Source organism: Apis dorsata, unplaced genomic scaffold (genome assembly GCF_000469605.1).
Source record: "Apis dorsata unplaced genomic scaffold, Apis dorsata 1.3 scaffold_437, whole genome shotgun sequence".
Taxonomy (NCBI): domain Eukaryota; kingdom Metazoa; phylum Arthropoda; class Insecta; order Hymenoptera; family Apidae; genus Apis; species Apis dorsata.
Window position 1 is genome coordinate 229,272 of NW_006263687.1, and position 16,217 is coordinate 245,488.

General features: G+C 33.2%; 1 protein-coding gene and 1 long non-coding RNA gene across 2 annotated transcripts in view; one reads left to right on the top strand and one right to left on the bottom strand.

Annotated features, from left to right (window-relative positions):
- LOC102670715 overlaps positions 1-1,844 on the top strand; it is a 7,852-nt gene extending 6,008 nt beyond the window's left edge. Inside the window, exon 14 of the mRNA XM_006619792.2 lies at positions 1-1,844. This exon is cut by the window's left edge and continues 46 nt beyond it. Coding sequence (XP_006619855.1) covers positions 1-771 — 771 coding nt within the window. The 3' untranslated portion in view covers positions 772-1,844.
- Positions 1,845-4,585: 2,741 nt separating this feature from the next.
- Positions 4,586-4,885, bottom strand: LOC102671454. The gene is made up of 2 exons (XR_422365.2): positions 4,836-4,885; positions 4,586-4,745 (listed from the first exon to the last, which is right to left on the bottom strand). It is a non-coding gene; the product is annotated as an uncharacterized LOC102671454 (long non-coding RNA).
- Positions 4,886-16,217: the final 11,332 nt, after the last annotated feature.

Here is a 16,217-nt window from a genome sequence, read left to right on the forward strand (position 1 = left end):
TTAGACGACTCCGGTGGTGAGGTCTCGCCAGGTATCATGGAATTTGCGAGTGCAGCCTCGAGGCTGAAAGGCACTGTATCGAGATTATCAGACGGTAAGCCTGAAGACATGATGCTACTGGAGAAGCAGGGCAGAAGTTCGCAGAGGCAGAGAATGCAAGAGGGCGAGCCACGTCGCGCGGGCAGTCTTCCTCCCAGCTCGTTACCTCGACCACCGAAGAATATGAAGTCAACGGGCTCACGTTACTGCAGACTTAGCGACACGGAGACTCGTAAGAAATCAGATCCAGGCCCGGCTCTGGACACATCAGCGAGTATGAAGGTACGCGACACGAATAACTGCACCATCGAGTACGGAAGATTCGACACGAAGGCTCAGCGTCGAAAGAAATCGTCCGGTACGGAACCATTGGTAGTAAATAACTCGTTGAAAAAGCCATCCTCCACAACTAGCCACGAGTACGAGCGTCTTCAAGGTGAAAATATTCGCAAGAAACAGCCTACCAATTCGGAGACGAAGCACAGGGAAACGCAGAGCCGTTCACTGATACCGCCACCGTCTCGTCGTATCGGGGAGTACGGTCGTCTCAGTGATGGCACATTGAGAAAGCAGGCTGGTTCACGTGGACAAAGCACCGGGAGCACGGTGAGCAGCAAGAGTGGAGGGCGCGATTCTGGAGGCACGGCTAGCAGCGAGGCATCCACATCATCGTTGCCACCTTCCAAGGCGAGATCCATACCTCGCCCGAACAATTACCGTATTCAGTTTTAATTTATAACGTTTGGAATCGAATTAGTCTTTCCCATCTAAAGAGACTCCTTCGAGGACATTAAAGATGCTTCTCTCCAAGGAGGGTATAACTTGAGGAACTTGAAGGATATCATTTTCCATACTTTATCTTCCAGTTATGAGAATTTTTTTTTTACCAAATATTGGTATACATGTTTATTTTATTGTCTTAAATTTTCTATTATGTTTTTGACGAACGATGGAAAATTTTTTTCTAGTGGATATTTAAGAAGCACAACAGGATCAAATTTGTTGAATGATCGAATGGAAACGAGCGATAAACGACGAATAAAAAATGGGAGGCAGATAAGTGATTGAGAAGGGGAAGCAAAAATCAAAAGCGTGATCTCGATTTCGAGAGCGTCTCTGCTTCGCTCTTCAGCAGTTTGGATCCTGTCTAGAGTCCTAATGTACGTATGTGCGCGAGCTATACGTTTATACAGCCATAATATTAAACGATCCGTTAGTTCCCTTCTATTTACCATTAATAACGGAGAAGCCGATCGCCATGACGTAGCGAGGAACAACGATATATCGTTGCGTAGCGATAGTGCATGACCTAGTCATTACCAAAGTAAACTTCTGTAATGAAAATGGAATTGATTTCCTCTCGTTTCGTACGCATTTACATCTAGAAACATTGCGGCCTTTATCAAAACATATATACGTATAATATGCGAAAAAAGAAGTGCCTTGTTAAAGACTGCGTGAAAAAAAGAAATGAACAATCGGTACAATTAGGAATAAGAATACTTATATCCGGGAATTTTCAGAATTCCAAAAAGAAAAAACACTTGTATTTTGGGTAAAATTGATCGCATAGCCTTTGAATGGACATGTTATATTTCGTACGTGTATTTTATCTTTCCGCAAAAAAGTACCGCATTTCTACACATGCTTTATGAAAATATTTTTCCTCCTGTTGGTTTTATGTATCTTTAAGATTGTTTCCTGTTGGAAACGCTATAAAGATACCGAGGTATCCAATCGGTTTTGCTTTTCGATGGAAAAGTGAAACTGGTAAGGCAAATCACGAAAGTTCGATTGCTTCGATACAAAGCGAAAGATTATAATATATATATATTTATATATATATATAAATATATATATATATATATTTTATATAATCATATTTTTATGTATACATGTCTCAATTCAACGATTTTTGAATTCACATCGAAAGAAATACGTATAAATCGTTATAATGATGATTCGAATTTAAGATGATATAACGACAATGAATCGTATAAGTAATATTTAAAAATAATATATTTCGCGATATAGTAGTTTTTCGAGCGTTTCTATTTCTCGGAAATATCGTTCAATCGATCGAAAGATATCGTACAATTTTTCCTTTGTCCCTCTAAGTTTTTTAATACACTTCGATTCAATAAACGAAACTATCGTGATTTCGATCGATAATAGTTTTTAGGGAGAATGTTTCTACGTCGTATTTCTTGTTTTCAGGATGCTTTTCGAATGATCAAGTTTATATCTTTTACACGTTTACATGTATCATTGATGTTACTTGTCGTTAAATGATATATCAATCAGATTACTTTTTAAATTTATGATATTATGAATTGATCGATGAAAAATCAAAATGAAGATATTGCCAAGTTCAAGTACATCGTAGTTTTTATGCTTTTATTTTTCGTATATTAATTGTAAAGAAAATATTCTAGAAAAAAATTACGAAAGTCACAGAAGCAATTTTCGTGATTAGTATAGGTACCTATAAGACTGAAAAAATGAATATCGACGAAACAAATTTTCTTCTTTGCGATTTGCTACCATGCGTTTTTTCTCCCCTTTTTCAATTTATTCTTTTTTTCTCCTCTTCGCGCGTATATGTACACATTTACATCTACATGTATTCGTACACAAGTGGAGTTGGTAAATGTATATAAATTCGTATATATTAAAACGTGTATTGTTCATAATACAAGTTCCTCGAAGACTACAGGGACATTCATGGTAAATATAGCGGAAATTTCATTAACATTTTCTCTTTCTCTCTCTCTCACTCTCTCTTTCTCCTCTCTTTGTAATATTTTCGTCGAATGTTATGTAGCTTGTTGAAAGAGAGAAAGAAGCAGAAAGAATAAAAAAAAAAAAAAAAAAAAAAAAAAAAAAAAAAAAAAAAAAAAAAAAAAAAAAAGAAAAGAAAAAAAGAAATAGAGGGAAACAAAATCTCTTTCCTTTTGACGTGTGTATGTATTAAAGTCATTGTTTCCGCAGGGACGTCGGAAATTTTAGAATGAATTGTTTATTTTTGTCTTAAGCGAAACAAAGAGAGAAAAATATAAAAGAAACGAAAAAATGCGTAGAATGCCAAAGCAAATTATAGGATGCCGCACACTACGATTTATAATGATAAATATGTTTTAATATAATTTTAGCGTATTTATTTGTTTTCGTTTTTGTGTTAATTATCTATTTTACGTATAGGGTGAATTTTCTATCAATTTTTTATTCCTTTCGCGGACGTTTAAGAAAGGAATATTTTCAATAGCTTCCGTTTAAAACACGCAGTCTTACACGATGGTAAGAAAATTTAGAACTGAGTGACGACTGATAAAAGACTCACCCTTTATACGTTGGGTGTTCATTAAGATACGGTATGTTTAGAAAATGAGAGATCTCTGGTCTACTTTGTTGTGGTCAAGTTTGTAATGAGAACTACTATATTGATTCAATAGTTTTCGAGTTTAAGAATTGAATGAATTTCAAAAAGTGACCTGTTACTTCCGGTGGCCTTTAAAATTATAATATAAGTATGTATTTAAAAAAAAAAAAACAAAGTTTTTTTATAAATTCAAAATTTTTTTCGCTATGAAGATGTTAAATTTGTGTCGAAACGGAAGTTAAACGCATAGGACATTTTTTGTAGCAATTTGAAATAAAAATTTACTTATGACAAACAATCTTTTTATTTCACATTATTATTCGTACACACTTTTATTCATGTGTACGAATCTCGAATGTATTTAAGAATTTTTATATTTTAAAAATTTTTATTCTGTTTTATTTGTGAATAAATTTATTAAATTATTAATATTGGAATTAAATTCCAATTTCAAAAAATAAATATTTCTTTTTCATTTGAAAAAAACAATTTTTTTGTGCAAGAAATCTTATTTTTTGAATACTTTAGAACTTATAAAACTTTTGTATGTTTAAATCTAATATATAATTTACACGTCGTATTATTCTATTACTCTTTTCTCTAAATAACGATATATAATTTTTTATTCCTTTCGCAGATGTTTAAGAAAAGAATATTTTCAATAGCTTCTGTTTAAGAGAGAAAATAAATAATTTCGATTATTGAAAATTTCTCATAGATAACTTATTAATCTAGGCTATAAAAAAATTCTTCTATGAAAATTGTAAATAAAGATAATATATTATATAATATATATAATATATATATATAATATATATATAATATTTTGTTGTCAATTTTCATTGATTTATTTATTTGAACCAATATGATATAATATAAACCTGCTGATATTTGAAACTTATCTTTTTCTTAAAATAAATTATTGTATCATGATGTTTATGAATTTTATTTCATAGTTCTTTATAAATAAAAAAAATAATTCAAAAAATACGATTTAATTTCATATTTTTAAATAAAAATTAATAAATTTTTTTGAAATAATTATTATTTCAAAAAATTTATTTGAAATAATGATATTTAATTTATAACTATAATTTGGAATTTGAAATGCAAATTGGCAATAAAATATATCAAATGATAAAGCGTTGAATGTTTTTGGAATCATAAATTACGTACGAAATTACAATAGCATTGTAATATTACTATAATCTCAAGCAACATCTTGTTATTTCTTTCATTTCTGGAAACAATGCACTTCACATTCGTATTATTATTATCATGTACGAAGAGACTTGAAAACTTTTGTTCCCTTTTTTATAAATAGTTACTAAAAACGAATGATATGTTGTTAGTAAAAAAGATAAATTTTTCTAAAATCAAATTTTAATTTTTCTTATTTAAATATTTATTTTCTCACCTTTCTCGCTTAAATTATTAATTAAAAAACGAATAATAATATTATTATACATTGAATCACGAATAATTTTTCTGAAATAGTTTTAAATATAAAAATATGTTTGTCATATTCTGCATTTATGTATATATGCATACTAGATATTAAATTATTAAGATTTTATATTATATATTAGGTTATGATTTGTATTAGATGACTCAAGTAGACAAATATTTAGTATTCTATCAAATTTTTATACCTGAAATATATGAAAAGTTTAAAAAATAATAATTTTGTTTGAAATAAATATGAATAAGAATTTTTATCATTAAAATACTTAATAAATGGTATTTTCGTGTGAATTATTTTCGTATGAATTACTTAGTTACATTGTGTGCATATGTTTCAGTTAAAAAGCAATGCTTCTCAACGTATGCACGGAAAATTCGAAAAGATTGCAGCAGCGAGACAAATTCAAGATCCAAAAAATCGGTTCACTCTATGCCCGTAGGATCCATGATATCTTGACGACGTTTTCCGTCGATTTTCCGCATCTGCGTTGTTCTCATCCTCATCGTGTCAAGTGCTTTGCGTGCGCACTGTACTCATAGGCCGTAGGGGTTGGGAGGTGCAGTGGATGCTGGTCGCTCGTACGCTCGTGCCTAGTCGGTTCCGTTCGGCAATCTCCGTGGATCTCTGCGGGGGCAGAGGCCTCCTTCCCTTTCGAGCAATTCTACAGTGTTCACACTCCCGCGTAGGTGTGCGGTGGTACATGCGAGTTTTATTTCTTCGTCGCGTGATTCAGTGATGAGTACGTGTTCGTATCAGTCTCTTTCAGATTACAAGTGATCCGCGAATTACTACGCGATATTTTGAGGAATATTGAGTGACACACCTGAAAAACGGAGCAGCGAAATAATGTTAGAAAATTGACAGTGAATACGAGACTGAAGAAAAAATCGCGAGTGTGCATGGAAACCGGCAAAAATAAAAGGATGATTACTGTCATCGATGTTCGTGTTCAGAAACGAAGACCGAGAAACAAAATTGATTTCCGTGTGGATATTTAATGAAACGTTTAGTTTCGAAGTTGTCGACATTGAACGAATTCAAATACAGTGATTCCGCGTCCTTTGACAATTCACCTGTTACGAGCGAACTCGCGGTGTAATGTTAAACTATTCTTCGATTGATCGATTTCTCGAACGTGTCGATCGTGAATTTGTGCTATTTGTATAACATCTTGTTAACGAATATGATAACATCTTGATATTGTATGAATCGAAAGAAAAAAATGCATTGAGAAAGCAATATTTTTAAAATTTTAAATCAGTAAAGTGCGTATAATCGATGGTTGCTACGGAAACATTGTCTCTTGACACATGATACAATTCGATCTTTTCGAGAAATTATTCTCGATTTGATTTTTACTTTCGATTATTTGTCAGCCAATCAGATACGTTTTACGATTGTATCGAACTTTTAGTCGCGGGATTGATACTCGAACGTAATGACGCATTAAAAATTTCGTTCGTTCGTTCATTTCGAATTTAATTCGGAAAAGTGAAAGTCTTTCGTGAAAAGTGTTACATCAACGATTGAATATAAGTGAAATATTCGCAGATAACGATTGCTCGTAACAAAATACGTTTTATATTCGTGATATTACGTCATTTAGTGGTAAACAGCTGCTCAAGTGAAATTTCTGTGAAACATTTCAAAAAATTATGTGTCCAATGGAAGTAAGTACTTCATAAATATAACGAAAAATCGAGCATACGATAGATTTCCATTTTCTAGGATCGATTTTACGACAAATGACGGTAAATTGTGAGCGTGAACTGTGAAGTGACTTATTTTGAGAACGAGAAAGTACGTTCGGTCGGATGTGCGAGTGACCCTTCTGTGTTTACATACGTTTTGTCGTGTTCGATGTGTTTATCTATGTTCCTGTAACGGATCCATTTTAAATATGGAGGAGTACGGAATGAAATTATTATCGATGAAGCTGATCCTAATTTTCTTCTTCTTTTCTACTCCAGTCATCGTAAAAGGTAAGTGTCCAATTTTATCGATAATTTCGAATGATTCTATATTCTGATATGTGTCATCAATATAGAGTGAAATTCGAAGATAGAATTTTAGAAAAAAATTAAAGAATTGCGATATGATATTTCAAATTTAAAAATTACGATATATTAATTATCTTATCTAAATAAAACTAGCATTTTTTCTTACTTAAACAAATTAGAAATAGACAATATTAGAAATATCGAGAATTTTATGAATGTTAAATTATAATACTTTTCAATTTCGTGATCGTTAGTGACCTCTATGATATTATTAACAAATTTACTTTATGCTCATTTGCCGCGAAGCAAGTTTCAATAAATTTAACAATCTTACGCATTATTTCGAGGAAATTCGTATTTATTATAAAAATACATTATCCAAACTTGTCTAAACATTATTTTCCAAAAACATAAATGAGACAAAATAAGAAAGAAGTAGAGTTCTGTAGAGTCGATGGAAAGTACTTTGTAACATGTGACGGAGGTAAAATATACATCGCGATAAAAAATATATATTGTGCAATAATCTTGAATAATAACTGTACACATTTGTACAAAATGTGAATTTGTAGATATTTTTTTATTAATTTTTTATAACTTTTTTTGATTCACAAATTATTATTAAATACACGAAATTATATAGAAAGATCAAAATAAAAATTAGTTTTACGAAATATTACAGAAACGATAGCGGGAAATTATCAAAAAATAAATCATTATGATTCTCAAACAAATCTGAATAAATTATTTCAAATTATATAAATTATATTTTTTGTGCTTTTACTTTACAACACTTCTATCTCATTTAGAAAACTAAGATTTTTGCACATTACTATATACTTTTCGCCATTAAATTATAGAGAGAAAGAAAAAAAGAAAAAAAGAAAAGGAAAAATAAAGAAAAATAATGAAACATCCACGTTTATTAGATTATTAAGTTATCTTTTCGGGTAATTATTTCGATTGAGAACATTTCGAGGAGCAATTAGAAATTGTATCGATTTATAAGTGTGCATAGGCCAGATACGAGACTTAACCGATTGAAGTTGAAACGCGATAAAGAAAATACAGGGCGGAAATTGGATTTGGCAAAATTGCGCCAAAAGGCAGCCATCCAATCATTCAGCTGACCAATCACTCGATAAATGGAACCGCGACCCCGTGTCCTCGAATGTAGAGCGAATTTTTTTTTTTGTTTTTTGCCTTTTCTCTCTTAGATTCTTGTCAGTGTTCTCGTTTTCATCGTTTTGTTGTTTGCATACTTTATAGCTGCAAATAGTTACAATAAATCTTTTTTTTTTTTATCGCATGCCGTATCTCTCTTTGAGATTTGATCGCTCATGTATATGGACGGTAATTTGTTTGGTGATATATTTAGGCAGTAGATAGAATATCAAAATATATCTGAAATATATTTTGTATATATAATTTATTAAGAAAGAATGCTGATGACTATATTCTTCCTCTATCTACATGATGCTTCTCATATCTTTGTAATTAATATTATATATCAAAGACAAGTTTGGATTTTAAATGAATCTAAAATTGGTTTTTCAAATTTCCATTCCAATTTTAGAAAATGTTCAACGCTCTTTTGTTAAATTATTGAAAAAATCAGAATTTTTCATTCTCAAATTTCTATTCCAATTTCAGAAAATGTCTTTACCATTATTCATTGAATGTAAAACTTAAATTTAGATTCTTCGATTGATCCTGGTGTCGTGTACATTATTGCTTATAACGGATGAATTCGAGCAAAGGATAAGGTAGATTTAGTAATTCGAAAGGTGATTTATGATCTTATCTAGGGAAATTTATTAGCGTTTCGTACGTGACATATATTCTACACTTGCGTCACTCATAATTTTTCATAATAAAATCGGTTTTCAAAAAAGTCTATAAAACACCTTTTCGCCCTTTTAATATTTCAAACTTGAAATAGGACTATTTCCACGTAATTCTGGAACCGCGTGATAGCGGTTAATTAACCGGAAGACGCGTCGTGCGTTTAATCAGGGTATCGATTTGCTAAATGATCACCGTGAATCCGCATTAAACCGTTCAGTTTGTCATTCGATGCTTTTCCTAAATGATGTTAAACATTGGAAAACGGTTCTCGACTGGTCAATAAGTTTTCTCAGATTAATAACATTTTACACGTAAAATATACGTCCGATTTTAAAGTTTATATTTTATTTTATAACAGAAATATATATAGCAATGAATGGAAAGAATCTAAAATATGAAACGAAAGGTTAGATAAGTTAGATAATTTTTATTCACAAATTTTTATTTCGCTGTAATAAAATTTTTCGAAGAATTATTCTTCAGACTGCTTTTTCTCTAATTAACTCTCGAGAGTTTTATTCTCAAATATATTCCAAAAAAATAGGCCAAGTAATAATAGAGTAACAATCAAAAAAGTGTTTGATCCAAAATCGCGTTAATAAATAATAAAATTTAGTTATTAACCGAATTGATATATTTTTATTAAAAAAGAGGAAAAGAAACGAGAAAAATTAACATCCTACTCTCGAAAGCTCGAAAAAAACAAACGAGGCGTCTGTAAAAAGTTGCAAATTCGTATCACGAATTTCCCCACCCCCTCGACGTCCCCGTCGAGTTTTTTAACCGAGTTTCACGCTCGTAATGTGTTTAACGAAATTTCGCGATTTTTTCCCCCCTGTTCGTCCTGTTCATCCCTCTCCGGAGACAGGATGAACTCGGCGCATCTTCGGCCGGAACGAATTACAATTCCAGCGCGAAGTTTCCTGACCGATGAGGAACGTGCCAACCGGAGACGATGTAATTCAGAGATGAGATTTTCGAGCCGGTTCGCCTTCCATCTCCTCTCCATTTTCTCATCCCTTCTCTCTCTCTCTCTCCTTCTCTCTCTTTTTCTCTCCCTTTTTTAAATCCGGACGATTTTCATATTTCCCTCGATTTCTCTGGAGATCCGAATTACCGTATTCCGATTCGAATTTCGTTACCATATGATTTTTACCGCCACCGTTTGTAATTACCTAATTTCGCGTACGGCCACGGCGAGGGTTGCGTGAAATTAGGAAGGGATCCTTCAGGAAAAAAAGAAAGGAAGAGAGGGGAAACATCCCGCGGATTTTTCTCTCTGTGGGTGGGAATTTTGAAAGGAAGCAGAAGGGGCTCGAGAATATCCGGAAATATTAAAACTCACGGAGCAAAACGCGGGAAGGGGAGAAAGAGAAAGAGAGAAAAAGAGAGAGAGAGAGAGAGATTTAAAATTGAAATAGGTTTGCTTGATGTATATTAAATCGTTTCAAATACGTATTACTGCATCGATTTTAAATATAACGCGATACAAAAGTGGATAAATTGCAGGCTAAATATCCCTCCAACGTGATACTTAATCCGTGGTTAATCCAATGGAAGATACAAGGATCTTTTTAAGCTTGGGTTAATTAAAAAAAAAAAGAGAGAGGAAACGTTGCCTCTCTTTTCAATTTCCTCGTTTCGTTAAAGAACTCGTCGAGTAAATTTGTCTAACACGATTTACTACGGTTTCGTAACAGGAAGTAGTGGATGTTTCACGCAATCGGGTTCGAGGATTAATTCGATGGATCGCGTATAGAAGAAAAAAATTTCGTTTGACAAAGTTGGTGGCAACATCGTGTACGTACATGGAAATAGTATCGTGGAAATTCTTGTCTATCCCAGTATAAAAAATGGGATTATAATAGCGTATAATGTAATGATAATATATCATAATAATAGTGATGGAAAACAATGTGTAATTACGTTATATAAATCGCAGTAATATTAATTATGATATATTGTAACATAACAATAACTATGATGAATCATAAGAATTAATTAATCAATTAATAATAATTTAAGGGATTAAACAGTTTCGTACGTTGCATAACGTTGTATCCATGCATGTTTCTATAGAAAATTAACAACATTTGCATTCGGAAATCTTAAAAAATTTAACGAATATCGTTCTATAAATTTATGAATCCCTTTTTCCAAGTCAAAGAGACAATTTGAAACTTTCGAATCATCTTTTTTCCTTCTCTCATCATCGCGTACGCTATAAAACGGATTCGAAACTTTAATTTTAATGAAATTTTCGTCTATCTTCCACGAGTTTAAGATTACAGTTTAACCCAGTTTCACGGAACACTTTGTGAAAATCGACCGATATTAATTCGAACAAGTCTCGTTTAATAATTTCCTCCAACGACACAAAAAACAACCAAGCCGACCACGGTAACGAGGGTCTAAAGATCGTACGTTTCTTGTCCTCGATTATCCACCAGACGAGATATTCCACCAAAATCAAAAAGAAGTCGGCCACTCCTTTCACCACGCTCGAAAAAACGAGTAATATCAATCTTCACGCGTTCTGTCCGAGAAAAATATTAAAAAGCTCGTATTCTACATGTTTGTCTCGTGTATTACACGTAACGCAAATCCTTCTTGGTTATCTAGTCGACGAAAGAATATTAATTACGAAGCGGTTCTCATTTATATATCGTTGCAACTACAAAAAAATTAGCAGTTGTTATTTCACTTTTTGGAGTCTTTATGGAGAGAAGAACGTACTTATTTACTTACTTACTTGATTCCACGAGCGGAAGGAAATCGATTTTCTCCGCGTGAATCGAATGTTTGCGAAAAGAGTAAGGAGAAAGAATAGAAGGTAGTAGAATAAATGAAATATCGTGATTTTCCTGCTATTCGATGCTTTTAGTTTCGTTCTGTATATATATATATATATATATATGTACTCTCCTTTGTCGATCGTTCGTTCCATCCACATGGTTTGTTGCTCTTCCTCTTTCGCGGTTTCGTTGCCAACCCTCGATTCTCTTCCCTTAAAATATGGCGCCGCCATCGAGTTTCGATTTCGTTGTAAATCGTATCCTCCCTCTTATCTTTTGTCGATTTAGCCGATGTTTCTGTCGGTGAAAAATAATCGTCGTCGATATAGGGACGAGTGGAGAAGGAATGGATGTTTCGCTTGTTTATTCCAAGTTCGTCTCGTCGCCGGGATGAAAGTTTTATTTCCTCGGGAGGAAAAGAATTTAAATTAATTTCTCACCGTTCGATCGTTCGAAAGAATTATAATTGCCGGATGATCGTGATGATTCTTCCTTCCGAGCAGAAGCTTTTTAAAATTCGCGGTTATTCAATGAACGTGCAGAGGGTGGTTAAATCACTTGGCGAATATTCACTTTTCATTCGATCAAGAGGATATTTTAAAAGATTCTTACATTCGTTGGTTCTGCAATTATTTCAAAATTAGTAAATTAAACGTATCATTTATATTACTTAATATTCTTTTAATGCAAAAATTACACAATTTTTTTTTACTATTACTTGAAATTGAATCGTGGAATAATTTTGAGACGATGAAATGGAATAGAATTTAAGATTTATTCTTAAATAGATAATTCCTCCATTTTATTTTTTTTCCCTCTTGATCGCCTTGATTCTTTTCGTCTATTATTTCGTCGAATACGAATACAACAATCTAAAATTCGTGGATCCGGTGTTGCGACGGTTTATCCCGGTGATTTATCGATGGCAGCGAGCTCTGTGAAAAATTTGTTGCTCGAGCCGCGTCGAATTTCGCGCCATGTGTCCTTGTTTCCGGCGCAAACCCGGTCCAAACTTCGAGCCATCGTTCGCCTCTTTGGCGAATTGAAATTTCGACGGGTCAGATAGAATCTTGCTGATAAATTGAAAAATTGAGAACAAGGTCGTTTCGTTTCTTTTTCCCCTTTTTCCTCCTCCCCCACTTTTTTATTGTCATTTCTTGCGTGAAATCAATTTCGTCTCTTTTTTGGCGACGAAGCTGGAGGAGAAATTGGCTCGCTTTGAAACTTGTTTGGTTTTGTTGAAAACGGAATTGAAAATTGGAAACTTGAATACTAAGATTATTATAAAAATTGAAATCAATATTAATTCGAAATTAATTTCTTTCTATTAATTGTGCAGAATTGGATGTATGAGACATAGATTTAGATTGTTCGAACTTTTCGAATGGAAGAATAGATTGTAAATTTAAAAATGAAGAATATCTTTAATCTTACAGATATAATTTTTGATAATAATTCGTGTGTATCGGATCCTGAAAATAATAAAACGATGAATCGCGAAAAAACGCTTTAAAGAAATTAATAACGATTATGAAAAAAGAGAAAGGCGAAAGAAAATTGCTGAAAGTAGAGGTAAAAACTTTATGGACATAGAGATATATATATTCGATTCGATGATCGTATTCAGGAAGATAAATTACGATCGAGCTACGATCGGGAAATGCTCGATCGTGAAAAATTTAGGATATCCAACTCAATTGTCCGTAAAATTTTTGAGTCGCGAGAGAAATCTTGGAATGTTGCACGTCGATTTGTACGAGAAATTCTATTCCTGATTTATATCTGAGTTACAAGTTCTTTAATCCGCTTGATTCCACCTCCCTTTCGAATCTCTTCATCTTTCATTCTCTTCAATTTTCATACGAACGGGGGAAAAAAAGGAAAAATTTTCCAAAGAATTCACCAACGATTCATTAATCAATTTTTTAAAAAAATAGAAAATATAACATTAATCAAAAGATATTTGTTGTGAAAATATTATTGTTTTGAAGGAGGCAATTACGCTGGTTGTTATTAAAAGATCGATAACGTTTTCATGGAAACGAGAATTTACATGGAATTGTTTGAAATCGTGTAGGATTCTGTTTGCGGATAATTCGAGCACGGTAAAACTGAAGACGTGTACTCATCGCTCGAACGAGTTACTACAGTTGTTCCGGTTTAACCGGCTTGCTACTACATATGGATACAGGTATAGTTGTGATAACCTCATCCAATAGTTATGGAAATTCGTATTAATTCCGCGGTGATGGGAACACGCCAGCCAAAACCTTGTTTCATCGGTCTGCGAGAACGAACGTTGATCCACGGCCAGGATATCGCAATTTTTTTATTGGCTTCACGGTCCCACATCCGGTTGATATCTGTCTAGTTTCGTAATTATCGAATATTTTTCAATTTCAGCTCTCCAAATAAGTTTTTAGTCTCTCTCTCTCTCTCTGTTTTTTTTGTTATGAAGTACGAATTTCGTGCGAATTTCACGTTGCAATTATTCTATAAATTTAAATCATATTATTTTAGTTTAAAAAAAAATAACAGCGATAAATATCGATAAGATTTTAAGATATTTTAAAATATTCTCTCTGGTGATCAAAAATTAACAATCGATAACGTTTCGAAGAAATACCTTCGAAGATATTTTTCTCCAAAAATTATTAAATTCTCGTTTTTAGCCACAATTGCAAGGAAATCGTATATATCGATAAATTAAATTTCGTTCGGTTTTAATCAGTTATATATTTGATATTAAAAATATAGAAAAAGATAGAAAGGAAAAAGTTGGTATGCTCGAACATATCCGTGGATTTTTGTAGGTAAGATTCGAAAGGAAAGGTAATTTTGTTAGCGAAATATTCGGTGGAATCAGGGGGCTTGGCTGTCTACCACTGTCTAGTTAAATAAAAACGGGCTAGTATGCGAATTTAATATCGTTGCTTGGCGGGTGGATATTTATTTCGAAAAATGCAAGGAGGAGGATACTCTATAAAATATTAGAGGGAATCTGAAAGGAAATAAAAGTGCGACGAGACTGGAGGCGCAAACTTCAACGAAGGATACAATGAAATTTTAATATTTCTCTCAAATTTTCGTCGGTATCAATTTATGAGGCGCGTCCTGATTTCAAACGAAACACTCCCCCCCTCCCCCTCGACATCCTTCCTTTTTATCTTTTCCCGATGAATTATTTTCATCGCGACTGAGTGTTGATAATAATTTTTACTTCTCTCCTTTTTAATTACAAGATTCTGATTTTTGAATCGTTAATTAAAAGAAACAAATATTTCATCCTATAATTTGTATAACTTATATATTTTTATCGATTATTCTCCGAAACAAAAATTTTATAAAAGGAGAATCGAAAATTTATCGTTAATAAAAATTTTCTGATTTGGATAAATAGTAGAATTAATAATAGTTTAATATAAAAATTTTAAAGTTCGTAGTCGGGGAATCGTTCGAACTTTATGAAAAGTAAACCGTTCATAGGGAAGAGGCCGATCAATTTTCTCGATGAGATGAATATTAAACAATCGTGGGTCTCTTGTTACACATCATCAATTTTCATCGTAAAACGATACGCGGTGCGAACATTGTATTTATTTGACAAATTGTGCCACGTTTTCTGGTCAATCATCGGTACATTAGTCCCTCCAAAACCAACATCCCTTTATTGTCCCTTCAACTCTTTTCTTTCGATGCACTCTTCGTACATTATTTATATTCTTTTTTTTTAAACACACACAATCTTTGTGCCCAACTTTATAATACGTCATCAACGTCACGAATAACGAATAATTAATGGAGACGAAGTTAAACACAATCTAATGGGGATTGATCGTGTACGGCATATTTGTCGTTTCGCTTCCACGCTGATCGATCAATTTTTTTGTTCCTCTTCCATCCTTCGTCGTTCATAATCCACTATGAAAAATCGAGAAATAGGAATATATTATTTTTTCCCCCGTCCAATCGTTCGCGCAAGATTAATCCAACGCGTGAAGCGTTGTGCATTATTACTATCCGGACAGTGAACATCTCCATTCCCCCTTTGATATTCCGTATTCCGTGAAACGTGAAGCTAACACGGTTCTCGCGAAATCGGATACACATGGCCTCACACGGTTACCATAATATATACACGGTGTCATTAATGTATTCATAACGTCTCTTTCCAGGGTCGATTCTAGAAGCTGAAACAAAAAAAAATACAAAAAAGTCAGTCGAGGCTCATTTATTAAATTATATACAATCGATATTACATCCTCTCATTTAAATTATCCTTATAAATCCTCTCAATAAGTCAAATTTAAATTTTTCTACAAATCGATTATTCGTATTTCTTCCTTATCTGAATATCGATCGATCGTTATCCAAACACGTTCCACGAATGTATTAACACCGCGTACAGATCAGATACAGAGGGAACCTCGAGCGAGCGGCCGGCAAACGAGCGAGAAGTCATTGCGAAAGAACATAAACCATGGTCGCGTGACAGAGGGTGGAAAGGGACACACGGAGTCGCGAGATAATGCAACTGGCTCGGATTACATAGACGTTTCACCCCCGTTCAACGTACGTGGAATCGTCCTCCTTCTCACCACGCGAGTCTCCTCCTCTCTTTCTCTTCTGCAACAGCCAGTGTGTGTGTGTGTGTGTGTGTGTGTGTGTGTGTGTGTATAAAGCTGGAATCG